We start from the raw sequence: 25,833 nt of genomic DNA, 5'->3' as shown, positions 1-25,833 counted from the left end.
TTGGGTCAATTAGTACCCAGTGTCAAGAACTTTTTTTTATTTTTTTTTTATTTTTTTTTTAAATTTGGAATTTTTGCCATTTCCTGGTGGAAAAGTTTGATTTATTACATATACATACTAAGAAAGCTGGATAATCCAGCTCACAAAAGAAAATATGTTCACCCCTTAAGGAACATGGCTTATTTTCTCTAATGTGAGCGTGGAAAACATTATTCTTGACTAATAAAAAGTATGACAAATCAGAGAAAATAGATTCATTACAATTATGACAAATCAGAGTAAATCGATTCATTACAATTACTACTTTAGGTTTAAATGTTTCAAATTACATAACATTTTAAAATAGTAAATGTTTATTGACTGGTGACCACTTAGTTGTAGCATTCACATATGGTAAAATGGTTATATAGTTAAAGTCTCTCCCGTGAAAAATGAGACATGAAAGCAGTCAATATTATCATTCCTCCAAAATATATATAATTAAATACAATTCCATTGATTTCCGAAGAGGGAAAGAAAAATAAAGAGTACAATTCTCTGGGGTCAGCGTAGTCGGAGCATGACTTGCAAATTTCCAACATAATTTGTTACCTGAGATTCACATAATCAGCAATGCAATTCTTTATATTCATGATATTGAAATCAATTGAGAGACACGTATTTCACCGAAAAAGTGAAAGAAGAAAAAAAAAAAGTGAGAATCTTATAGATCACACACATCATACAATTTGGTTGCAGGAATATATCAAAGTCTACCCTTCCAACATTCTAGCATTTAAAAAAAAAAAAAAAGTGTACCCTTTCAACCTTTTTTTTTTTTTTTTTCCCACTCAATAATAATAATAAGAATAATAATAATAATTAGGTTCAACAAGGATTCCCCATCTCTAATATCAAAAAAATAAAAAATAAAAATAAGTTGTTTCAACCTTGGCCATAGAGAGTGAGCAAACTCTGCAAACCATTGGCGTTTATTTCTTATTACTAATAAAGGCCCAGCTCAGAGGACCAAACCAAAATTAAGGCCCAGTTACCAGACCAAGTCAAAAAGCCCATTGAGGACCGTATTCTAATGCATGTTTCTACTTTCTTTTACATTGCCAATACAACCCTATGCACACGGTGGTACGACTCAATACACCCCGAGATACAGGGAAGGAAACAATTGTTTAGGTCTTTTGGTAATTTTATGTGGTCTAAATTACAAGTATAGAGGTTATTAGAACCAAAGATCATGATGGAGGAATGTGAATAATACCTCTAGATTTACCTTGCAGGGACAATCTCTCTATTGCTAATTAGGTTTTCAATGCCCATGATGTATAACTTTCTAACCAACAATTAAGAAGGAAATTAATGAAAAGAAGAATCCAAAATAATATGAATTCTGTAAGTAGATAATGGGGGATCCAATACATTAAATTAACATATATGTATAAATGATTACATCACAAAAATATGTAGATATATATATATTGGACTCATTATGATCATTATCACTATCAGTCCACTGTATTGTTCTTCATCCTGAGAATATCTCACAAGGTTGCGTTTATATTGATTGAGATCATCTCTCATTGGTCACCTGTTGAACTCATTGACCCTAAAATTTTGTTGACCATGTCGTTTCAATTGCCTTTACCTCCAAGGTTTAATCATTGAGATAGGTGGGTACGTATTTGTAATTAATTAATTATCTCATTCACAAAATCAGTGCCATTGATTACGTTTTTAATTGGTTTTTTAAATCCATCCAAGTTACGACTATCATAAACTTTGAATGAATTATCAATTCAATATTTATAATTAAAAAATCAGAAATAAATTAATTAATAAAAAAATGAACAAGTTTAACAGTTCTAAATTTTCCACACTCGGGAACAAGTCGTATGCTCACGTACATAATCGAATCTGATCAATACCATGTCTAAGTCAATCTCCAGCTTTGCATCTTAATTATGTGATTGATGTAAGATTTTTGTCCTATCTGTATAATGTAAGATTTTTGTCCTATCTGTATAATAGATAAATTTATAAAATGGAAAGCCAAGATCTGAATCAATTCGTATTCATACTACTGATATACATATAAATTAGCAGTGCAATATATCCTGCATTATGCATAATTGCATATGATCGTCACGTTTACCAACATTTATATATATCGTTTTCATTATTATATACATTATTTTATGTATGTACAATTAATTAGGTCATATTCTATTATAACTTGTTCCATATTCTAATAAAGAAAAACTTGTAATGTTCATTTATTAATTGAGATCTTTATAGACTAATCGAGAGTTTTGCATGACAGAATTTAAAATTAATAACAAACACTACAACAAATAAAGAGAATAAAGAAATTAAATTATACGATGCAACTCAGCAAGGATATATATGCAGAACACAGAAAAAGACTGAAAGCATTGTAAGGCATATGTGATTTTTAATCTTCTGAATCTTCTGACCCATATGAATGATGTCTCCCCTTATTTTATCCAATTAATTATGATTTTTAATATTATTTTCTTGATAGGTTTTATGAGTGCTAATCCCAGATTTCTTTTTCAATTTTTTTTTGATTCTATTATTCCAAGTAGTGACCTCTATCCAAGTATGTGAAATTGTAGGGGGCAGATCCAAAATCATTTATTTTTCTTAATTATTTATATAATATGTATACTAATTGTTTGTTAGCGTTGTTCTCTCTCCTGATCCATCTTTTTATCGTCTGCTGTGTCATCTTGCCTTTGTTATATAACAGCAATTATAGGGTTGTTTTTGGCGTTTTATAAATATTATATGTCCGTTTAACGAACTTTTATTCAGAATATTACCCTTGATTAGGTGATGGATGTAGATCTCTGCCTCTTGAAACGTCAGATCTGAGATCATCACTAAAATTGACTTTGTATATCTTTTGCTGGATTTTATACTTAACTTCTACAGATTCAATAAATCTCCAGTAGAGGATTACGATTTGGCACAATTAAACTCAAGTTATATAAATATACATATCTAGAAATACTCAAGCAAGTCCGATCCATCCGTGTCCAAATAAATAAATTACAATCTATATCAATATGTTTATAATATATAGTACCAGAATATAAATTTTGATTAAGAGAAAATACAACTCTAAGGGTTGTATAATTTGATCAACATTTTTTTTTTCTTTTTTTTTGGGGTCCTAATTTGAACTTTCAATGATCATCCCCTTGTCTGAGCCATAATTTCATCAACTTGCATGTTTTCATATTTTCTCTTATATTGGTTCAAAATACAATTCATTGACACTTGTTCTGAAAGAAATTAAATGGTTGAACATAGTTTTAAAAAAAAAAAAAATTGTGATAATTGGGAAGGAAATAAGAAAGAAATTGAAAGAGAATACTAGAAAGTTTCTACATGATAAGTGTTCGAGGACGATCTGAAGCAGCCACAGCAGGATAGTTATTGAAGGAGACACCCATAACAGGTAAAGCAAAAGAAGTCTCCAGAAGAGCCCTTTGCTGGAAAGCTTCGATGGTGGCACTTGCTTCCTTCAGCTCCTTAACCGTCTTCCTATAATACTCCCTCAGCTTCCTCAACATGTACAAGTATCGTAATTTCAGCCATCTTACTTTAATCCTCCTCAATATCCCTATCAACCCCACAACTCTTCCCGGCCTCTTTCCTCCTAGGCGAATCGCCGGCACCCTACGACGACGGAGTGGGATTGTACGGCGGACCACCCTCCGATTTGGATTGGTGAGGGCCAAGTTTTGGCCATGGAGCTCCTGGTCTTGAGCCATGTATATTGGAATGGAATGGATATGTGTGTGTCTGTGTGTGAATGAGAAGGGATATTTATACACACACAAATAAAAGCATATTTAAATATTGAAGCCAAATAAAAAAGAAAAAAAAAAGAAAAAAGTATAAAAATAAACTATTGACCAAAAATAAATCGGACTAAAAGCATCTTTGGGTATGCTGACCCGTCAAGCGTTTGAGACTTTGGAATTAGACACCACATGATGGTTTTTGTGCGTTACAGGGTTACTAAACATGCGGACTATGCACTTGTTTATTAAATAATCCAATTTTTAATAAAACTTATTCTATGGGAAGGAGCAAAATAATCCCAGGTTAACCTACATATTTAAGTTTGCTATAAATATGTTATTTAAGTTTCTTTTGCGACGAATTTGAGGTCTCTTTGATTGTGCTGTCCTATAAAAGTTTGCTCCGAATCCATTTAATAGATTCTTTTTTTGGTTGCAACGACGATAAAAAAATTTGACCATTTTGAAAACAATCTAGCTTGAGAGTTGTGGACAGAATTTTAAAGATTAATTCATTATTGTTCAAATATTTTACAAAATTGTACACACACATATATATGTATATATATATTATTCCATATGTAGTTTTAAGTTTTCATCTGATCATTTTCATTGATACTATTTAAGAGTCCGTATTAAGATTACTTTTCCTTATAGCAACCACAAAATACAAAACTACCGCCCTCTTTACTTTTCTTTTTCTCTTTTTTTCTGAATCCATAATAATAATACCATCCATTTCTTGAAGAAAATAATACCACTATCTCAATCAATGTTATTAATGACAAAATTTTTAAACGAAATTTTAGTACACACTCGGTAAAAAATAAAAAATAAAAAATTTGGTACCAACTTATTATTTATTTGGAGATTAAAAAATTATTTTATTTAATTTAAAAATATCTAAATTATATTAATTTGTTACATTTCCATTTCGTATTTGAAAGAAATGTCATCAATATGCATTAATATCCAAACAAGTAATGTTAGGGATAATAAATAATTGTATCAAAATATGTACCAAAAGTTATATGTTAATATTTTATTAGTTAATGTACTATTATAATCTAATTATAAAAAAATAAATCTTTAAAAAGATAAATATAATTAAATATAAACCAATTAAAAATTAATATATGATATTTATTATACATTTTGATAAATTTATTTAGTATCCATAGTATTATTCTATCCAAATATAGGGAGGGAGTGCGCATTAAATTTGAGATTAAGACGCAAGAGCTAGCCTAATCTAATTTAGCTTGTAATCTAAGAAAATATAACATCATTTCTCTTTATATATACAAATAATTGATCTCCTAGGAAATATTTATTATTTTATCTTGGGAGATATAATGATGTGGATAATAGAAATGGGATTAAGACTAACTAATCTATTTTTTTAAAAAATTACTCATTTAATAATAAATTATTTTTTAAATTCTAAAAAATTTAAAATGAAAAAGTAAACCTTTGAAGGTAAGTATTTAAATTTTTAATGCAATTATATGAATCCTATTTTTAAACTTCACATCAGCATATCTTTCAAGATTAAAAGGAAAATAGTTTCCAGAGAATATTTACATATATATATATATATATATATATATATATATATATATATATATATATATATATATAATTATAACTAATGTCCCTCATACCAACAAAGTTGTGGTTTGAGACACCACTTTTTTTTTTTTTTTTTTTTAAATTAAATTGTTGTAACGCTTCAAAAAGAATAATTATAACTATTGCAACTTTCTAATATATAGTAATTCACATTACATAAAGCTATAAGAATAATGTATGCAACTTTCTAAATATATAGCAATTCTCATTAGTCAAAGCTATGAGAATAATGTATCAATAAAATATTGCGTATGATGCGGATGATAAATATCATATCATATAAATAGTTGAAAAACTTAAAACCGATGAATAGACAAGTACTATTTTATTTATTAGTTTTGCTGAAGCCGTAATTTTCAATTAATCAAGGGGATCATATATAATACCATATATATATTTGACCCCTGTATATATTGTTTTTTTTTATCCTTCCTTATATGACAGTTTCCACGCGACTATAAATTTACGACTGTAATCAATATTCAAAAGACATGCATATGATCTATAATACATCCTGATAGCAGCAAAGCAGCATAGATACGGAAATGCAGGGATATCCAATACTACCTATTTTTTTGTTTTTTTTTTTGGTAGTTAAAATTGAATGGTCGCCTAACCTATCCCCGAAAATATTTCATGTAATTTTTTTAATTTATTTATTTTTTAAATTAAAAGCTGATGATCGTTGGCTGTTTAATTATGCTAATTAGGTTCATTTAGTTGACTCTTTCCGAATTGAAAAGAAAGTTTCATGTATGGACTTTGATAATTTATGAGTTTTATAGAATATTATAAAGCGCAAAAAGATAAGGTGTTGTTATAATAAAAATAATGTACCATCTTCTACCAAAATAATAATAATAATAATAATAAATGATGTACCATCTGACTAATTGTTTTGGACCTAATCAGCCCCTGGTTTTTACAGTGAAGAACTGAGATGCGTATATATAAAAGTTACTATTCAAAAAACTCTAAGAATGAGTAATCCTAATTCGGAAAGTAAATTGATAAAAATGACGAGAAATTTTTTTGGTAAAAAGCAAAAAGCTAAAAAAGGTGAACAAAGATGGACCAGTCCCTAAATCGAATGGTTTGGAGTATTGTTTTGGATTAAAAAAAAAAAAAAGGAAAAGAAAAAAAAGGTAAACGGTAATGGATAAAACAAATGAGGAAGGAGGTAAAAATGGTTTTTCAACCCACCTTTGGTCAAATCTAATGCTCTATTTCTTCAAATAAGAGTGGGTGTGGTTCCTAGGAACTTCCTAGTTTTGAGCCATTGACACTTATTCTAACGGAAAAAATAAATAAAAGAATAGAAGTCAATAGTCTAAAAAGCATTAAATATGGATAGAAAAATGAAGAATGTTAAATAATTTATACTTCATATTATTTTTAATGGTGATTTTTGAATTTTGAACTCGAGGTAAGTGAGGTATATAATATGAAATAAATATTCGAAGAGGAGAACATGTTATTCTTAAGTTAGGTGAAGTATTTGTTTACAAACACACACTTGGCTTATATTTTACATCTTATTCTATAATTGTTCATTGTAATAAATTTGTAATATTGAATTCGTAGCAGTAAATTGGGTTGATAGAGAACCGGGTATCACATTAAATTGGGCCTAATTGTGGATATTCTCAGCCCATCCTATGATAGTAAGTAGTATGGGTAATAGTAAAGACAAATCGGCTCTGTCCATTACTTGTTGGGGCTTGAATATCTTCATATTTAAATCTTTACCAGGTCCAAATCATGGAATTGTTTTTTTTTTTTTTTTTTTTGACTGAAAATCATGGAATTGTTGTATTGCTATTATACGCTCCAATATGTGATTGAATATTGCTATGAACACTTAAAAAAAAAAAAAAATTGTACGTCTTGCATATCACAATCTAATTAACGAAACTGTGTTTTTGTTGTTGTTGTTTTTTTTTTTTTTTTTTTTTTTTTTGTTAATTTCCGGGTGAATTAATGAAAGTGTATTTTTTCTTTGGAGAAAATTTTCTATGAAATAGTGATATCAGATTTTTGGTACCACCCCAAATATTTAATAACAAGTTTTTCAAGTTTGCTATGTCATATTTTTATTTTATAAATTGAAATAAATATTTCTATTTAATTTTCATTTACTAAAATATCTTTGATCTTCCATCTTTTTATTCCTTTTTTAGGGTTTTTTAAAAATATCATATAACAACCTGCAACCATTACTATCAGAAAATCGCCACCGGTCTGTTACGATCCCTTGGCTAATGTTGGCAGTTGCCGCTGGCCGCCTTTGTTTCATTTTTTTTTTTTTTTTAATGAAAATTATCTTCAAATTTCTTTTATAGTTTAAAGCTCTTCTCCAAACCACATCCACCAGAGACAAGAGCACTATGACCGTCGATGATTATCAGTTGGCGCTGCCCAGCTGTGTTTGTGTGGAGGTTTATACAGAAAAGTGGGAAATAAAACAATATGTATATATATATATATATATTAAAAGAAAGAGGTCAACAGCTACCGCTGGAATCCTGTTGCCTTGAAGGTCTTCCATGGATCTCATACCAGTGGCTGCGTTCTTCCACCAGGCTGTGGTTGTTGGCCTTGGCTGGGAAAAAAAAAAAAAAAAACCATCTCACAGTTTATTTTTATTTATAATTATGCAAATGTTTATTTTGAAAAAAAAAATTAATTTTAAATGGTGAATTGTCATTTTTAATTGATATGACAAATTTAACAAATGATTTTAAACTATTACAAGCTTTTAACATTTGATATTAAATCATTTGGGCGGTACTAAATCAGTTGCATGTGACATTAGGAGCCCATGTTCTTTAAGTTTTTTTTAATGTTTATAATTAGATTGTTTACTTAGTTAAAAAATTTTGTTGCAAATTTAAAATGTTGTTCAACAGGTTGTGGAAAAAACAAACGTCGCCTGAGAGATTCGAACTCTCGCGGGGAAACCCCATGTACTTAGCAGGCACACGCCTTAACCACTCGGCCAAAGCGACTTGTGCTCTATAGTTGTCATATTTACTTATAAGTAAATTTAGACGTTGTAGTCAACCAGTTCGGCATTTGCCATTCACACGAATATATGATTTACAATAATATTTTTGAGGGCAAAAACACTGGACCTACTCCATTTGGTAAATATTTATATTAGCTAAAACAAATAATATTATGTAAATTGGTAAGGTAATGTTTGTTCATTAGTCTGATATTGAGACATTGAAAGAAAATAAATAAATAAATAAAAGTTTGCAAATGCTATGAATTAGTTTCCCTTGATAAGATATCATTAGCATCATTCAACATACGCCTGCTGCCAAGCATTTAAAAAAAAAAAAAAAAATTGCGTGCTTTACAAAATTTTATTTGTCTAAATAAAAATGCAATGCATTTCCTTCAGCAAGTAGAAAGTATCCTTAAATCATTTGTCTAAAGAAAATATCAATACATTTCCTTCAGCAAGTACAATGTATCCTTAAACCTTCATCAATAGGCACAATAAGTTACAACAGTATTGCACAAGACCAATAAAAACCACAAATGTTCAATTCTCCCCTAATAGTAGTAGGTAGTAACATACATAGAGCTGCCACAACTCATATGGAAGCTATGGATCCTGCACTGCTCCATCTAATAGCAACCGGGCTTCTCACTCCATGACTCCCATCCGTCCATTCGATCGAACCGAATCTATCCGAACCACCACCACCACCGTACCCAATCCCGGTCGATATTGTAATTTCATAAGCCTGAGTTTGATTCTCTGCACTAAACACAAGCTTGCTAGGCAACACATTGATTTCAACCCCAGGAGGTGCACTCACATTCACTTCATAAACAGCATCAACTTCACTCCCAACATTTTTAACAACCCTCTTATACTTAACCCTATCTCGATTGGAATTGAAAACCACTGAAAACGATGGATAATTCAGATCACCAGGACTTGTTAAATTCCCAGTGATAGCCACTTTCCTTGCACATATATCTGCACCAGCAGGCTCACCAAGAAATACTGCTATACGCTTGGAATCGTATCCAATGGAGCATAAAAATGCCACATAATCATCACCATTCAAATCATAGACCAATCCTGGATTAAGAGCTCTATTGGGATCCACATGTCCTGCTCCATGGATAAAGGGTGTGGATTCTTTCCCACTTCCAAGATCTTCAATATTCTTCCCGGAATTGTCCACAGTGTAAGCGGTTGTGACGAGGGCAGATTTTATAGCAGAAGGAGACCAATCCGGGTGAGCCTTTCGAAGCAGAGCAGCGATCCCACTAACATGCGGACAAGACATTGAAGTCCCTGAAATTATATTGAATTCAACACGTCTTGGATCAATGTCTAAATCTGTGGGACTAGTAGAACCTGTCCAAGCAGCCAAAATGTTGACACCAGGAGCTATAATATCAGGTTTCAGAATCTCTGGGGTCAGAGGATTTGGACCGCGGCTCGAGAATGATGCGACCTTTGGAGCCGGAGGTGAAGACCCAATTACAGTTCCTCTGAAGGTTATGCTGGCAGTTGGGTATTGGCTAAATTTGATATACTCCTTGATTTTGTCACCGGCCATCTGACCCACTGTAGTTGCCGGAATAAGATGGGAATCAGCGATGAGTTCTTCGCCGCTGTCCTCTGTATTAGACAATATCATTCCCAGACCGCCGGCGAGCTTCACCACGCTTCCTTTTGCAACTCTAGCATTACCTCCACGATCGCAGACGACGATTTTTCCGGTCACTTTTGATGGTTGGAGAAGACGGCAGTATCTATCTCCAGCGTCTTGAGCGTAGATCAATGGAAGCTTGAAATCCACAAGGGGATCTCCAGAATACAGAGATACTCCGCTGAAAACTCTGTCATCGCCTAGAATCACATCGGCAGGGAATTCTCTGTCGATGGTGGAAGCACCGACAGTTAGAATCCAAGGAGCGATGTTGGATGCAGTAGATGGACCAGGACCGGAATTTCCTGCCGAGCAAGAAACGACGATTCCATGTCGGGTAGCTCCAAACGCCCCGACTGCTATGGAATCAGAGTCGTACGGAGAGACATAGGAAGACCCAACGGAGAGCGAAATTACATGAACCCCATCGGCAATCGCTTGGTCCATGGCAGCCAAAATGTCGGACTCGAAACAACCAGAGGCCCAGCAGATCTTGTAGGCCGCAATACGGGCTTTTGTAGCCATACCTCTGGCTACACCATTAGCGTAATGATAAAAGCTCGCATTCGAAACCAGAGCTCCGGCAGCCGTAGACGCCGTGTGGGTCCCATGACCTTGTGTGTCTCTTGGGGATTTCGATTCCTTCGATTCGTCAATGGGTCTTCTTCTGTATTCCTCATATCCCTTGTAAAATGTTCTGGCACCGATTATCTTCCGGTTACAAGCCGAAGCCGGAAAGGCATCGGAAAGCTCGCATTTTCCTTTCCAGGTCGACGGAACAGGCGAAAGCCCGGCATCGGAAAAGCTCGGCCGTTCAGGCCAAATTCCGGTATCGAGGACTCCGACGATGACATCGTCGGCATAATCGGAGTTAGGCCAGAGGCCGAAATTATCGGCGAGGCCTAAAAAGTTAGGGGTGTGAGTGGTGTGGAGCTGACGGGCTTGATCAGGAATCACCGAGAGAATAGCGGGGAGGTCGCGAAGCTTATCAGCCTGAAAGGCGGTGAGACTGGCGGAGAAGCCATGGATGGCTTTGTCGTAGGAGTAGAGAAGCTTGGAAGGGTGAGAGGAAGCAGGGAGGGATTTGATGATGGAGTTATACCAGTGGTGATGGGAGGAGAAGAGAGAGGGCTTCTGTGATTTAGCCACGTGAACGATAAAGTTCTGAGGACCATCCGATGAGGATGAGAAGCTTAGAGGTATGAGAAAGAGGAAGAAGAAGAAGAAGAAGGGAATGAAAGAGAAGGGGTTAGAAGGAAAGGCCATGTTGCGTGAGAGTCTCTATGTGTTCTCCTGAGAAATTGGAGAAATATTAGTCTGAAACTCTCAGATTAAAAAGCCGAGCGGATAGGTGTAATGCAGCAGTGGGGGCATCTATGGCATTAAAATGGACATGGTTGTGGTTAGTATTTGCACGCATGCCATTTCTTCTTATAATCTTCTTGTTTTTGGTCACATTCATCTGATGTATGTATAGCTTTGCCGATTAGTCAATTCGTTTGAATAAAATATACTATAATTTCTGATTATCTCCTTTTTATTTTAGATAATTTCTCAGTATTTCTTCCGAGATATGGAGAGCTTTGGGTTCTGACTTGCAAATTGCAATGAATGGGCCAAAGGTTCTTTGTGCTTTAGTGATGCTCACCATACTGTTGAGGTGATATTTACTAAAATATCAACAATTCTTTAATTATTTAACCTACCAATCACTACTTGACAAATTATGGGAACTTTCTGAAGAAAATTATATGAAATGGGGATCAAGTGGACCAGGTGGAATTATATCATTGGTTGTCATCGTCCTTTTGTTTTTTCTTCTAATTTTTCTGAAATATCACATGCCAATTCATTGAGAAAACTGAGATATAATAAATTAATTACAACGTTTTTTTTTATATATATAATTATTTATTTATTTTAACTTCGAGGAGAATTGTATCATACCATTGCATAGGATTCTCGCCCCTTTTTAATATATGTATATATACATATATATATATATATATATATATAAAGAAAAAAGTGTATCCATATATGTATATACATGCTATTTTGCCCCTTGAGGTTATCAAGGGGCTTGTTGATGGAAGTTCCTGCACAACAATTTTTATTTTTATATTTTTTTAAAGCTATACATTAACCACTAAGAACCATGTTTGTTTTCTTTGCACATGAATTTGATTTGCAAATCCAAAATCTATAGATGATGTAGGAAAATAATTCCAGTTTACATTATGTTTTGTCTTACCATTACCAACAATCATGTACGGTTCAGATATTTTCAGAGAGAAAAAGATGAAAAACAAAAAATGGAAAGAAAGCCTTAGGACAATTAAATACATACTGCATGAGAGACTATCAGCCATATTGATTATTATACATGATATAAAAAGTATATATATACTTTAACAAAATTAATCCATTCGACTAAATAATCTAATCTTAGGCAAGCATTTAAGGCTGAGGGTTGCAATATCATTGTCAATTTCAGTCATTTCAGATTCTTGTAACATTTATTTGAGTCACGCCATGCTTACTTATTATTGGTTTTAAGCATTTAAGCAATTAAATCCTGAGTACCAATTCTAATTTTGTTCAGGGACCACGTTTCACCCACAAATATTTCTTTCCAAAAACGACGTCTCACCCACGCACCCCCCAAGGGAAGTGAAATAAAGTATGCGTCTTGCATTTCCAATTTCCATGTACACTTTCCAGAAAAAGAAAAAGAAAATAAAAGTATTGCTTTAAAAAACTATATACAACAATTGTTTAGATAATCCAGTAACAAGTGCATCCATCGAACAGACGGCATGGGTTACAACAACAGTTGGGACAAAAGCTTACCTTCTTACATTTACAGGGACACAACTTGAAACAGCAGCAACCAAAGGATGGATATGAGAGTCTTGGGAAACTGCAACAATTTAGGTGCAATGTTTTCTTCAAGCATCTGCAATTGCTACCATGGAACTTGGAATTTGATGACGGATTGCAGGCACATCTATGAGGCAAGCAGCCACCAAAGCAGCAAACCCACGCAAGATTGAAGCGACATTTTCCCCTAGTCAATATATTTATTTATACAAACATACTTTCAGACTGACAGGTGCAAAAATTCAAAACACTACTGGCAAGTTGTGTTAATGATAATGATGATAAATGTTTTGATGAATTTATGGGTTTGAGGCTTTCAACAATTCTCCTGTTTCCTAACTTATCTTGATAGAATAAAATAATATATATATACAAGTATGATTTAGTAAGAATATATATACATGTATAGACATCGAGTATGTGAATTTTGAAAAAGCATAATTGCAATTACTTTGACCTGTTGATATAGTATTGAGTAGAGGCCAAGTCTTTCAAAATTATACTTATTACAAAATTAATCATAATCGGACACAACTGATCAACAGCAAGTATGACGTTGCCAGCAAAAAGGCCTTATCCAAGGAAGTCCTTATCTTAATTCTTGGTTTAAAGATTAAAAAACTCAGACTAAGCATAGAAATCAGGCTAATATTTTCAATTGATTATTGCAGTGTATATGTCCTAGTAGAGTAACTTATTTTTTAATCTTAAAATCTGCAATTACAGAATTTTCTTTCTGATCTCACTAAGAAAATAAGAAAAATATCTTTTCTATAATTTCCCTTTTCATAAAGTATAATCTCCTGTTAGATTAGGTCTAATGCCTGAATGTGCAAACGTAATTATTAGCATGGCAATGGAAAGAGAAGACTGGGTGAATTAGAATATATATACAAGAGTAAGACCAAGAAGAAGTACCAGATCCTGTTCCAGAAGTGATGGGATTTACGACCGTCCTGATTCCTGCTGGAAGGAAAGCAATTGAGATTTCATGAAAGCACAATTTCAATGAACCGGATTATATACGGAGACATTTATGTTAAAATAAAAAATCGTACTTAGCTATGAATGGATCTTGTTTAGCACCTATAAATGTGTCAAGCCTGTTAAAAGAACATTAATAGACAAATGAGACGGTAATGCTCACACTTGCAAAACATTGAATAACAAGTTATGTTTTGTTGATATGACCTCAACAAAAGTTTAGACATACTCTCTGCAAGATCTGGAAGCAGGTTGAAGCCCATCAAGTGATTTCAACTCCTCCTGTTCAAAACAAACTATCCTGTAAGATGTATAATTCCTTTCAATCTATCACAATGTGAGTGACTTCTTACTTTTTAGATATCCTACACAAGCTTCCTCTCTGTCTTTAAAGAGAGAAAGAGAAAGCCCTTTGTGTTGTCAGGATATGTCAAAAGGAAGGGTTAAATATTTAAAACAAACACTAAAATAAAACTTGGGAACAAAGCCCATATCTCCTATTTTATTTCTCACCTTTTAAAGTAACTAGAAACCACATATAACATATTAGACACAAGGATCTCTTCAAATTTATGATGTAATGGTAGAAAGATGAAGATTATTGTCAGGTATCATTATGAAGCAAGTTAAAAAAGAGCAACAATAGGGTTGTACACTGAAGAAAATAAAAGGGTGTAGCGTATGAGACAGGTTTGGCATATACCACTACTGATAGTCAACCGGTCACATTACATAACAGTTTTAAATGTTGATCAGAATGCACAAAATTATTTGCCACTCTGAGTGGGCAGAGGAACATTACAGTAAGCTGGCATCAGCTTGCCTTGATCAGGTTCAATTGTAAATAAAACATTCATGTAATTAAGAGATCATAGCCAAAAATAAGATACAAATCACACTAGGTAATCCATCTTGTGGCATTTAAAACCTAGACCAATCACAAAACAAATTTTTGCCCAAATTCGTCAAATATTCAGGATCAATTATTTGGAGTGTGATTTGGCACCACAAATTGAGATATTTCACCTAATTGCCATACTAAGTAGAAAGGACAGCACAATAGCTAACGCTATACGTAACTCCAGAGCTAATCAGCCTAATCCACATGCAAATAGTAGAACATGGAAATTCAATCTTTTTTTAGAATCGGCTTTTTGGTTAAATTATTGCCAATATAGTCATCATTTCGTCCTAGTGGAAAGTGTTGCAATCGGAAAAAGATGGAAAAAGAAGGGCCCTCATGTTGTATACCATAAAACTGCTTTCAAAAAGTTCAATCCTGTTTTTGTCATTTTTGACGATTGACTTCTTTTAGTTCTTTATAAACAGTGTCTATAAAATACACCACAAAACAGGACAGAAATGGAGATACAAAGAGACCCTTTTCCAAGAAAAAAAAAAAAAAAATTGGTATTCGCGATGTGCAAGCATTGCTTCAGTTCAGTTCCATCTGATCCAGAAGAACTACGAAGAAAAACCTTAAAAGTATAAGATTTTGGGCACTCCAAGGACAATCTAATTTGAAGCTACAAACTAAAACAATTCATAACACATTATGAAAACTCTGCTCAAGTAAATCATTAACTTATGGATTTATTTTAATTTTTTTAATTGCTGTAAAATTTGACGCACCAAATTCCATAAAACTAAAGCTTACTGTTTGGCAGCCGAGCAAAACTAAAAAGAAAAGAAAAAAAACAAACACTGCACAACTTACAAGGAAAAAAGAAAAAAACAAAAAAAAAAGTCACGAAGTTGGAAAAAAGTTGACCTGAAGCAAACCAATCTCTCTCTCCAAGACCTGGAGCTTAACCATTTGCCTCCGCTTGCCGTACAAATCCAATCCCGGTGGCGGCGGCGGCGGCGGAGGAGATTTGGGAATGGCAGCACGCAATGCGGAGCAAGAACCGAACGACGATGCCGAAGATAAAGAAGAAGAAGAATTGCACCGACCTTCCATTGGGTGCCTGTCTCTCTCTCAAAACCAGAAGTCAGCAAAGACGTCGTCGTTTATGGTGGCAACACCAAGGTCAGCTCTGCTCTTTCCACCGCAATGTGGATGCCGTGGGCGGGCGACTCTGGTCTACGTGGGGTGGTTAATGGTGCCGTGCTGGTACAGAGAAACGACGTGCCGTTGGAAAGGGAAAGACTCTGAAGAGTCAGAGAGAGAGAGAGAGAGTGTGTGTGTGTGTGTGTGTGTCTTGAGCTGCAGCTTATGTGGGGTTAAATGGAATCGTTGAGAAATGAATGTTGAGGTTGGGTCACTTCAGTGTGTCTGATTTTGTGGGGTTTTTATTTTTATTTTAATAAATAAAAGTACGACATTAGAGTGCGGTTTCAGCGCACACGTGATCGTCACGAACAAAGGAGAGAGTGACTTCACAATATTTTATTTATTTGGGTCTTCATGTCGTCTTGTTAATATTGCTCTGCAATCGTGGGATTCAGCGACTGCCTTACCATTTCACATCTCAATTTTATTTATTTATGTTTTTTTTTTTAATACATTGGAATGTCAATTTTCACGACTACCCGACTGCTGATGATGACTAATTCTTTTCTTTTGCATTTCAATTTGCAAACTCAAATTCAAAATTCATTATTTCCAATTCAATCCATAGAATTGAGGAATTTAAAATTTTACCAAGAATTTAAAAAAAAAAAAAAAAGTGAAAAAGCAAGAAAATTTGGAAGAAAAGGAAAGAAAGAAAGGATGTGGGTGGGGTGTTTCCTGGAAGTTACAGGAAAGACACAGATAAGACTGTGCATGCGAAGAATGCGCCCGTGCATTTTTGGCAGGCAGAAGCAGTTGTAGTCGCGGCACAACACACCCCATTGCCTGCATTAAATAAACGCCTTTTCATTAATCACCACTCATAACGTCTCTATTACCCACACTGTTTTTATGACCTACTCCATATGCGTACGTTCAAATTTTTTATAATAATTTTTTTTTATGAGATTTGTGTCCTTATCATCATATGATTACTTGGTCACGTTGGACATGGATCAGATCTCCATTTCCAAATCCCTGTTATGGTTTCTTCTCAAAAATTTGAGAAATATATCATATAATACAGACAATATATGATTGGCTGGCACTCTGTGGGATTATGGAACAACTACTGGAAGTTCTGAGTTTTGAGTTTTGGTCTCTCATGTCAAATCAAATCTTATTTCATAATTTCCATACTCTTTAACCTAGCAAAACAAAACAAACCATACCTTTTGGATGCGAAAATTGTTCGAACTACTAAATCTTAGCAACACCAGTTAGAATAAAGAACAAATCAGAAAGCTCTAAACATTAGCAATTCAATTCTATAATATGTATAATACATAAATGTGTCTAAAATTTTAAAAAATAAAAAATATACCAGAACTTGTCAGTTGGAAATCTACAACCATTAAAACGAGTCAAACCCGGCCTATCCCAGCCCATGATACAAGTCCCATAGCAGAACATACCATAAGACCAACAAACATCACATATAGACTAATAAGTCCCACCCCTAAAAGCTTGGTTGGATGCATGTCGTTTTGAAGCAAAACAACCAGTGCCCATATCAATCCTGTTACAAGAAAAGCCATGGTGTAAAACAACCCACTGTCTTGGGGAACAATGTAGGAACCTGGTCTCTCTGCCCACGCTCCAAGCAACATTGATATCCCCAAACCAACAAGGGTGTTAAACATGGGACTCGCATAGCATCCCGACAACGCAATCTGAACTCCATCCTCACCATGCTGCATTGTTAATGCAACGTTGGACATCAAATCACCCATGGAATTCCCCCAAGCCAGCACTGTTAACCCAAGTAATGATGGATTTACACCCATAATCACACCAAAAGACACCAATAGACCAACAAGTTCATTGGCTATTATGTAGAACCATACTATACTCATTACAAATCCACCTAAGACCCACACAATCATGAACCTCTGAGGTGGATGATCAGAAACTGTGTGGTGGTATGAAAGAACACCAAGCGTGAAACCAACCGTGAGGCCAATGAAATAACTAATGGTTCTGCTTTGGGAACACACATTTCCTTGTGTGTTCCACAGAAAAGCCAGCAGAATTGGGGCCATGAAAGCACTGGCCACAGCATATGATTTTGACCAAGTTTCTTCATTCACTAATGGAATCGTTAAACGCCTTGGTAAAGTTAGTGGAATCTCCAATAGAAACAACAATTTAGAGTAGGAGAACTTCTCTGTTCCATCCATGCTCTCTGTCCAACCCCATGGAGGGACTTCATCATCCAACAAGCTAAGCTTCATGACCTCTTGGTTTGAATATATTGCCACATTCGAATTCCAAATACATTGTGACAAATAAGTGTTGAGCTCAGGGGGTTCATCATCTTCAGGCTCAAACAAGGAGCCATCATCCTCTGTTGCATGAGAAAACATACTGGCTCGAACCGGAAGCAATGGCGAAACAACATCGAGTTTCAAATTGCCAATATTTTTCCTCACAATCTCACTTATAACAACTCCGAGTGCATAAACAACATATATAGATACGAATGCAATGGCGGCAATCACGGTAACCTTACGGACAAACAAGATCAGCGAGAGCGATGCCAGTGTAATAAGTAAAAAAATGACATCCCTTACGAAGCACCTCCGATTAATCTGAACTCTCTTGTTTGCAATACATAAGGAAACAGTCCCAACAACAATGCAGGTCACAAACATGGCACCGCCCAACACACTGTTGAGACCCAATTCCCCTGCATCTGTACCAACAAAAGCAGCTATGCTGGCAAACACATCAGGAGCTCCATTCCCAAGAGGCAAAAGGGTAACACCAGCAACAGTTGGAGGAAGCTTTAAGAGGCTTGAGAGCTTCTCAAGAGAACAACAAAAGTAGTCTGCCGCAGTATTACCCAATATATAGAACAGAGCAACGAGCCAGATACACAATATGGAATATCCCAATAAGCTAAAATCATGGCAGTCGCAATAGAATACCTTGAGATAATTGATGAAACTGTCTGAAGAGCAATCCGGATTTGCTTTCAGAAATTGGCATTTGCTAGCAAAACCTTCGTAGTCGTGAAGTCCCGCACATGATTCAACATTGTGCACGTCCAAATCATTTTCGTCCGACCCATCAACTGAACTCGAAGAATTTCCCCCGGTTTCAGCAACTCGACGATGAATATTTACGGCAATGCGATTCGACCCAGAATTGAAATAAGCTCTTGGAGTCGGAATTTGATTGGAAATCAACGAGGGTCGCCGTAGAATAGGAGGGTTCCTAAGGATATCTGCCTGGTTGTAAAAGAAGAAAAAAAGAACAAAAGCAGAAAACCCATTGAAAATACCACGAAATTGTGTATTGCTTCGAAAAGTAAAAGCCATTCAAAAGCTTTCATTTCAAACCCTTTTATTTCTAAAATCTTCGATAAGCTTTCAGAAAAATGGAAAGTAACCTCTGTCCAGGGATTCGATTTATGCGCATCGAAACCCTAGAATTGAAATCCAGCTCAAATCTTGATAACCCCAACAAAGAAATGGGTAAGAAAACAAAATGGAAAAGAAACAAAAAAAAAAGGGAAATGGGGAACAAAAAATTTTTAACGAATGGGGGATTAATTAATGATAAGGATGTTTTGGGCTATAATTGTGTAACAAAAAACTTTAACGAATCTTTTGGCATTGGAATGATCAACTGTTTTCTTGGAGCTCTCCTTATACGAATCCCACACCTTTACATGGACCTACCCGAATTACCTTGGTGGATCCCACCGAAATAACGGTCTTCTCTTTTTATTTTTTATTTTTTATTTTTATTTTTTTGTTGTTTTGCAAATAATAACGGTCTCCTCTCTCGCGCGCGTTTCGGCACTTTAGGAAATTTGGTCACAAAGTTGGTACTAAGGGTGCATTTGGTATTCAAAATAGGTCCGGATTGAATTAGACAGAACATGATAGAACAGGAAAAATAGAGTCCTGTTTTAGATTTGGTGCGGTTTTAACTGGATTGGACTTGTAATTATTTGAAATAAATATTTCTAAAATAAAAAAATCAGGAGCAAAAGCACCTTTCTTCTTCACAAAACAATGAACAAAAACATGATCCATGGCATCTCACAAAACCCGAACCCAACCGCCCAAAAGGTCTAACCCCTTAATCAACTTCTTCAATCTTGGGGTCGGGTCCAGAAGATCAGGTGGACCCACCACCATAGCCACCTCCGGCGGGCATGTCTCCACCGCCGCCTTGATACATCTTCGCAATTATGGGATTACAGCTTCCCTCCAACTCCTTAAGTTTGTCCTCCAGCTCGTCAACCTTTGTCAACTGGTTCCTGTCCAACCACTTGATCGCCTCGTCCACCGCCTTCTCGATCTCTGCTTGTCCTCCGGGCTCAGTTTCCAGGCAGACTTCTTCTCCTTCAGCCTCTTTATCCTCTTCGGCATGGTCAGCCTCCTTTTGCCCTTCTTCGTCATTAGCAGCCTCTTCAACATGTATTTTTTTTGGCTTGACTGAGAAAATTTCAATCATATTAGCTTTCTCAATAATCACATCTACAATATGATGCATTTGGAGTATTTCGTTTTTCAATAGCTGGGCACATCCAATGCAGAGTTTTTCAAATTTATCTTCATAGTGGCTCCAAAATTTTCTCTCTCCCCAAGTGCTTGAAGGCATAAGCCAAATGATTATTTTCTCCACAGACACAGCATCTCCAGCAAATACAACAAAAACTCAACTCAATATTGGCACCCAGCAAACATATCCAGCGTCACCTCCTTGAGGTATTGACATGAATGGTTCAGATTCACCTTCACTTTCTTAAGGAAATGTATATGCAACCACTGTCAAAACCATAATATAAATATACATACATACATACATATATATATATATATATATATATATATATATATATATATATATATATATATATATATATATTTATTTATTTATTTATTTATATCTTATAATTAAAAATATATAACTAATTAATACCCCTTTTGCATCATCTTTGGCGGGATGTCCTTCAGCAGGTCATCCTAATTTGTAGTCCTGCCATAAACATAACAGATTCACTAACAATTTTTTCTCATAATATAAGATATATAAATTCACTTAAAACAGAGGTTTATTAAAAGTTAGCAACAAGAGAACTAAATGGGCAATGTTGCAATATTTCTTGGCAAGAACTTCTTCATAATACTTATAAAAATAAATAAATAGGAAAATGTTTGTAAATTGGCACTAACCTGGAATGAGAAAGTCTTCAAGAAAGGAGCTGCCTTTAAAATATCTGGCAAACGGTGAATTGGTTTTTTAGAACCCCAAGTCATTTTCAATTCCAAATGCTCAGCGTTCCTTTATCGTTGGTGATGGTGATCTTGTTCTTCATTCCGGCTGTCTTGTCCTCCGCGATCACGTTCAGAATACCATTGGCTCTGGTAATCGTCGCATAGAAATCGATTCCTTCATACAGAGAATAGATCTCTATTGTAGTTTGTGTCGTGGAGAGATGGTCCTCTTGGCCCCCTCACAAGCCGTCCTCAACCTTCTCTGAGCTGTGGCATTCCCACTGATATCCTTCTTGTGCTTCCTTCTAAACTCTGCAACAAAATGGTTAACCATCCGATTATCGAAATCCTCACCATCGAGATCACGGCGTTGTTCACTGAGTAGCCCAAAAAAGCCTCGGCGCCTTCTCTCATCTTTATCAACACCATGGACGAAATCTCTTCGGCCAAGAATTGTTTTCTTTCGCCTTCGTAGTTGACGACGATCCCTCGGTTGGTGAGAGAAGCTCGATACTTTGTGTCCGGCCGTGACCCAAGAGATGTGGTGGGTCAGATTTGTCCCAGCCATCCTAGCTCCCCTCTTTAGATCTCGGACTAATGTGTCCCATTTACAAAAAGCATCACCAAACATCGGGTTAGGATTGAGTCCATCCCGTAAAACAAACATGACCTAGTTGTTCAAACCTTGTCCAGTTTCACTCATCTGGCACGTGCCATGGAGCTTTCTACTCTACGTGACACTGAAGGGAAGAATGAGATCAAGAAGCATTTTCTTCTTCTCCAACAATATAATCTCCGTTAGCGCACTTTCAAAAGGTTTTTAATCCATCTCATATATATATATATATATATATATATATATATATAATTAATTTTGAAAAGCCAAACTTTTAGAAGCATGTTTCAATTTCACTCTTTGTTTTTACATTTTAGAATAAAAATAAATTTAGCTATCTAAACATAGAGAATCCTAATATTTTATATATTAAATATTATATAATTTAATTTAATATTAGAATAAATTTACAAGCTGCTATTATATTTTTTATTATTAATTTTATAATGCCTATTGGCACCTATTTTATTTATTAATAATTGTAAAAAAAATTTGACAAAAAAATTATAAAAATAAAAACAAAAACATAAGAACTTTTTAAAATTTCATTCTTTATGTTGAATGATTTTCTTTATTATAAAAAAATATTTATTTTAAACCCTTCCCCTTCCCCCCCCCCCCCCCCCCCTTTTTTTTTAGTTTTTTTTTAATAAGAATAGAATTTATTAAGAAATTAAACAGAACTAGACCTTCTTAAATTAAAAGATGGAGCCAATCCGATTCTATATAACGAACCGTAATGTTAAAGTATGACAACCAAGCTCATGAACCACTCGATTACCAACTCTACTAGCATAAGAACATGCAATATTATTAATCGAACCCAATAGAAACTTAATATCTTCAACGAAGAAAAATTGAAAAGCCCATTTAAAGATACCTTTAATAACTTTCAAGATATTTGACTTTCAATTATTTCCCGTGTAAATTAGGAAGTATGAATTATATGTTATTTGTATATTCATTTAAGAAAGATATAATTTACTTATAAAGACAGAGATAATTAAAAAATATTTATGCATGCCGCCAATGATAAAATTAAAAAAAAAAAAAATCAAAAAGAAAGAAGAAAAAAACTTTTGTTGGCCTTGGATATCATTCACAATTGCCAGGTATTGAGCTCGAGATATAATGGTCGATGAACCCCAAAAAAAAAAAAAAAAAAAAAAAAAAAAAAAAAAAAAAACTTACAACTGAACAACCACATAAACCAAATGGGTTTAAGTTTGGGCCTTCACACACCAAAATCCACCATAAAATGAGTCTTGGGCTAGAAAGGAGGTAGAGCTCTATTTAAGAATGATGTAGGCTTTTGTTGGCAATTAGTAGCCAGCTTTGCCTAATAATGGAGAGCAATTTTAATTTCCACTATGAGAATCTTTCTGTTTTATTTATTTATTTGAAACAAAATAAAATCTCTCTGTTTTTTTGATAGGCATGATTTTGTTCTTCGGTATACCCTTAATTTTTTTGCACAAAAAATATGTTAGTTACTAAAAATTCATTATTTAAAATCTATGTTTGATGCTGATGGGGACCAAAATTATTATTATTTTTTTCATAATAACAAATTTTTTTTTTTTTTAATTTAGTTGAATTCAAACTTAAAACACATATTAAATAATAAAAGAAAAAGGGGTAATTATATATATTATCCCAGCCACCTCAGGTCCTGGAGCCAAATAAAAGGTTCGACTTTTCTATCCAAAGTATCAAGAAGAAGGACACTTATAATCTCTTTTCATATAAAGTAATCAGTAATTAAGGTATAAAATAAAAAAGAATGAAACGTGCATACGAGTATCTTAATTTAAATTAATGAGAGACCCATCAATAATTGAGTAAGGACAAAGACGAAATATATTATCTTATTCTGAGGATTAGGTAAACAGCAAGCTACTCAATGTTTGAAGGAGAAACCATCAAACAAGGATTATAATTGGTGGGTAGATTATAGAATCATGTTTTCTCTAGAAACTAACCACCATTTTCCAAGGAAAATGACACTTAATTACCGAAGATACAGTATATTTCTTATCAATCTAGCTGGTGATAATATCCACTTCAATTCTGTCCTTCTCATGCACACCCAACAATTTGATATATTAGGAAAGGAAGCTCCAGACTCAATTCTTCATCAATTCTCGAGTAAATTAAACTACCTTCTCAAATGATTGACATACAAATATACATATATAGTCAATGCCTTATCACTAATCTCCTATTTAGCTAAATCTGTAAATAAAATAGATAGAAAATGACAACCTTTTCAAGTATTTGTTAATTAAGTCGGCAATTCTCTAATATGAGATTTCAGGATAACCCTTCTTCAAATAGGTTTTTGCTTGTTGTTTCCTTTTACATAAAGCGCTTCTAATTTCTCACCTTCACTTGCTCCTAAGCCATGCTAATATGTATGTGCTGATTAATTTCTTGGAATTTGCGCCATAAAAAAACAGGCCACGCACAAAAACTTTTATTATATGAAGGATTCAAAGCGTAAAGCAATTGAGTTGACGGATATGGCATTGACATTGGATGTATTAATCAGCAAGACATATCCCCTAAAATGTAACATGCACGAAACTTTCTAGTTGAAAATAACTCTTTCTAGTTGCTCTAATATATATATATTTTTTAATTTATTCTTTTGGTTGTATTATTTAGCTCACAATTTAAAGAAAAACATTCCTATCATATTGCCAAGAAAATCTGGGATGTGTCATTAAAGCTTCTTAGCCCCCAAAACTGTGACCTGATTTTCCAGTAGAGAATTGAAGGAATTGTATTAAAAATTCAAAGCTTGCCCAATCAATGTTTGATTCAAGATGGTTAACAGACTGAAAAGTTTTTATTTTTGGTAAAAACTCTTATTAAGCGGATTTACCAAAAACTCCAAGTAATCAGAGACAAATTTTTTTAATTATATTTTCACAATTGGAATAATTTTTTAATTTAAGTAGGAGGGAGGGTGGTTTAGAATCCATAATCTCAAATTTTTTTATTTTTTTATTTTTTTCCTTCTTGTATCATAATGAGTGGCATCCTATGCCAACTGGACCAACCTTTGCTCAAACTTATTACAACTATTGAGCTCTTCCCTAAACAAAGAAATGGAAAATTCTCTCGGTTTCTCATTGATCAGGTGAAAAATTGTCATTCCCTTAGAAGTCAGAACACAACCTCATCATATTGGAAAATTTTAGCGTTAATTGAGCCACCAAAAGGGTAAGAAAATTGGTGGTGTGGGGCCCAAACCTTATTGTCCTGTACCACTGACGTTGCTAGGCAGAACAGAAGCCAGAGGCAGGACCAAGGAGGACACACATTTATAATGTAAATTATATTCATTCATCAGATACTTCTGTTCTGGCACAGGAATCATACACTCAGCCCTGCAATCAGGCACTGATTCTGATGCTTATAAGCAACTAGTAAAAGCCTTCACAAAGTACAATTTAGCCGCCAGAGTCCTAACCTTTCCATTTAGCAATCAGGCTCATGAGCCTTTTCTTTAACAACTCAGATTCCAACACCAAATCATATTTTTAGAGGTTGTTTTGTCAGACACATCATTTCATTTGCTATAATATTTGACATTGACATTAAACATTTTTGCTTGCATCCCCACCAAAAAAAAAAAAAAAGATAAGGGAAAAGACACACATCTCATTCCAATTTCTTATTCCCACTACAGAGAAAAGGCAATCTTTCCACCTCTGTGACTGACCATCTGGTTCTCCATTTGTTTGTTTTTCATACCAGAAATCTGAAAATATTTTGATTTAAAATACATTCATGCATTGAAAATGATAAATATTATTTTATACACAATTTGGATAGCTCATTGATTTGTCATACTTGGCAATAAAACAGTGAAGCCAGCTATTGTTATATCGGTGACATGATCCGTTTTTGCGTT

At 34.3% G+C, this 25,833-nt stretch overlaps 5 protein-coding genes, 1 non-coding gene and 1 pseudogene across 10 annotated transcripts; all 7 read right to left on the bottom strand.

Moving 5' to 3' along the window:
• Window positions 1–3,150: 3,150 nt before the first annotated feature.
• LOC107406823 (uncharacterized) lies at window positions 3,151–3,843 on the bottom strand. The gene has a single exon (XM_016014027.4). It carries the CDS (start codon window positions 3,795–3,797, stop codon window positions 3,408–3,410), a length of 390 nt encoding a protein of 129 aa, XP_015869513.3. The 5' UTR covers window positions 3,798–3,843; the 3' UTR covers window positions 3,151–3,407.
• Window positions 3,844–8,388: 4,545 nt separating this feature from the next.
• On the bottom strand, window positions 8,389–8,470 carry TRNAS-GCU (transfer RNA serine (anticodon GCU)). Its single transcript has one exon. It is a non-coding gene; the product is annotated as a tRNA-Ser (tRNA).
• A 336-nt stretch (window positions 8,471–8,806) lies between these two features.
• LOC107409861 (subtilisin-like protease SBT1.4) lies at window positions 8,807–11,618 on the bottom strand. The gene has a single exon (XM_016017285.3). It carries the CDS (start codon window positions 11,408–11,410, stop codon window positions 9,068–9,070), a length of 2,343 nt encoding a protein of 780 aa, XP_015872771.2. The 5' UTR covers window positions 11,411–11,618; the 3' UTR covers window positions 8,807–9,067.
• A 1,131-nt stretch (window positions 11,619–12,749) lies between these two features.
• On the bottom strand, window positions 12,750–16,343 carry LOC107406824 (guanine nucleotide-binding protein subunit gamma 3). 5 transcript variants are annotated; one of them, XM_060812882.1, is made up of 5 exons: window positions 15,780–16,343; window positions 14,216–14,290; window positions 14,083–14,127; window positions 13,943–13,990; window positions 12,750–13,211 (listed from the first exon to the last, which is right to left on the bottom strand). In XM_060812882.1, exons 2-5 carry the CDS (start codon window positions 14,269–14,271, stop codon window positions 12,920–12,922), a joined length of 441 nt encoding a protein of 146 aa, XP_060668865.1. In that variant the 5' UTR covers window positions 14,272–14,290; window positions 15,780–16,343; the 3' UTR covers window positions 12,750–12,919. The 5 variants fall into 5 exon arrangements, with proteins under 5 accessions (XP_060668865.1, XP_060668867.1, XP_048321719.2 ...); XM_060812884.1 differs by having other exon boundaries at window positions 12,751–13,211; window positions 13,943–13,987; window positions 15,780–16,340; XM_048465762.2 differs by having other exon boundaries at window positions 12,754–13,211; window positions 14,238–14,290; window positions 15,780–16,338.
• A 958-nt stretch (window positions 16,344–17,301) lies between these two features.
• On the bottom strand, window positions 17,302–19,699 carry LOC107435435 (cation/calcium exchanger 4). Its single transcript, XM_016047048.4, has one exon. The coding sequence runs from the start codon at window positions 19,382–19,384 to the stop codon at window positions 17,426–17,428; it is 1,959 nt and encodes a 652-aa protein (XP_015902534.3). The 5' UTR covers window positions 19,385–19,699; the 3' UTR covers window positions 17,302–17,425.
• A 493-nt stretch (window positions 19,700–20,192) lies between these two features.
• On the bottom strand, window positions 20,193–21,337 carry LOC107435409 (heat shock 70 kDa protein-like). The gene is made up of 2 exons (XM_060814388.1): window positions 21,254–21,337; window positions 20,193–20,594 (listed from the first exon to the last, which is right to left on the bottom strand). The coding sequence occupies exons 1-2, from the start codon at window positions 21,335–21,337 to the stop codon at window positions 20,193–20,195; spliced, it is 486 nt and encodes a 161-aa protein (XP_060670371.1).
• LOC125420707 (uncharacterized) lies at window positions 21,263–22,016 on the bottom strand (annotated as a pseudogene).
• Window positions 22,017–25,833: the final 3,817 nt, after the last annotated feature.

The sequence above is a fragment of the Ziziphus jujuba genome, chromosome 1 (assembly GCF_031755915.1).
Source record: "Ziziphus jujuba cultivar Dongzao chromosome 1, ASM3175591v1".
Taxonomy (NCBI): domain Eukaryota; kingdom Viridiplantae; phylum Streptophyta; class Magnoliopsida; order Rosales; family Rhamnaceae; genus Ziziphus; species Ziziphus jujuba.
This window is presented reverse-complemented; position numbering and strand designations above follow the sequence as displayed.

Bases quoted from the DNA above. Each gene is read 5' to 3' on its own strand.
- LOC107406823 (XM_016014027.4), bottom strand. From the start codon at position 3,797: ATGGCTCAAGACCAGGAGCTCCATGGCCAAAACTTGGCCCTCACCAAT.
- LOC107409861 (XM_016017285.3), bottom strand. From the start codon at position 11,410: ATGGCCTTTCCTTCTAACCCCTTCTCTTTCATTCCCTTCTTCTTCTTC.
- LOC107406824 (XM_048465762.2), bottom strand. From the start codon at position 15,968: ATGGAAGGTCGGTGCAATTCTTCTTCTTCTTTATCTTCGGCATCGTCG. The intron at 14,291-15,779 runs GTCAACTTTTTT...TGTTTTGAACAG, and splicing joins GAGAGATTGGTTTGCTTCAG to GAGGAGTTGAAATCACTTGA. The intron at 13,991-14,082 runs GTACGATTTTTT...CTTTCCTTCCAG, and splicing joins CAAGATCCATTCATAGCTAA to CAGGAATCAGGACGGTCGTA.
- LOC107435435 (XM_016047048.4), bottom strand. From the start codon at position 19,384: ATGGCTTTTACTTTTCGAAGCAATACACAATTTCGTGGTATTTTCAAT.
- LOC107435409 (XM_060814388.1), bottom strand. From the start codon at position 21,337: ATGACTTGGGGTTCTAAAAAACCAATTCACCGTTTGCCAGATATTTTA. The intron at 20,595-21,253 runs GTTAGTGCCAAT...GGATGTGCCCAG, and splicing joins TGAAGACTTTCTCATTCCAG to CTATTGAAAAACGAAATACT.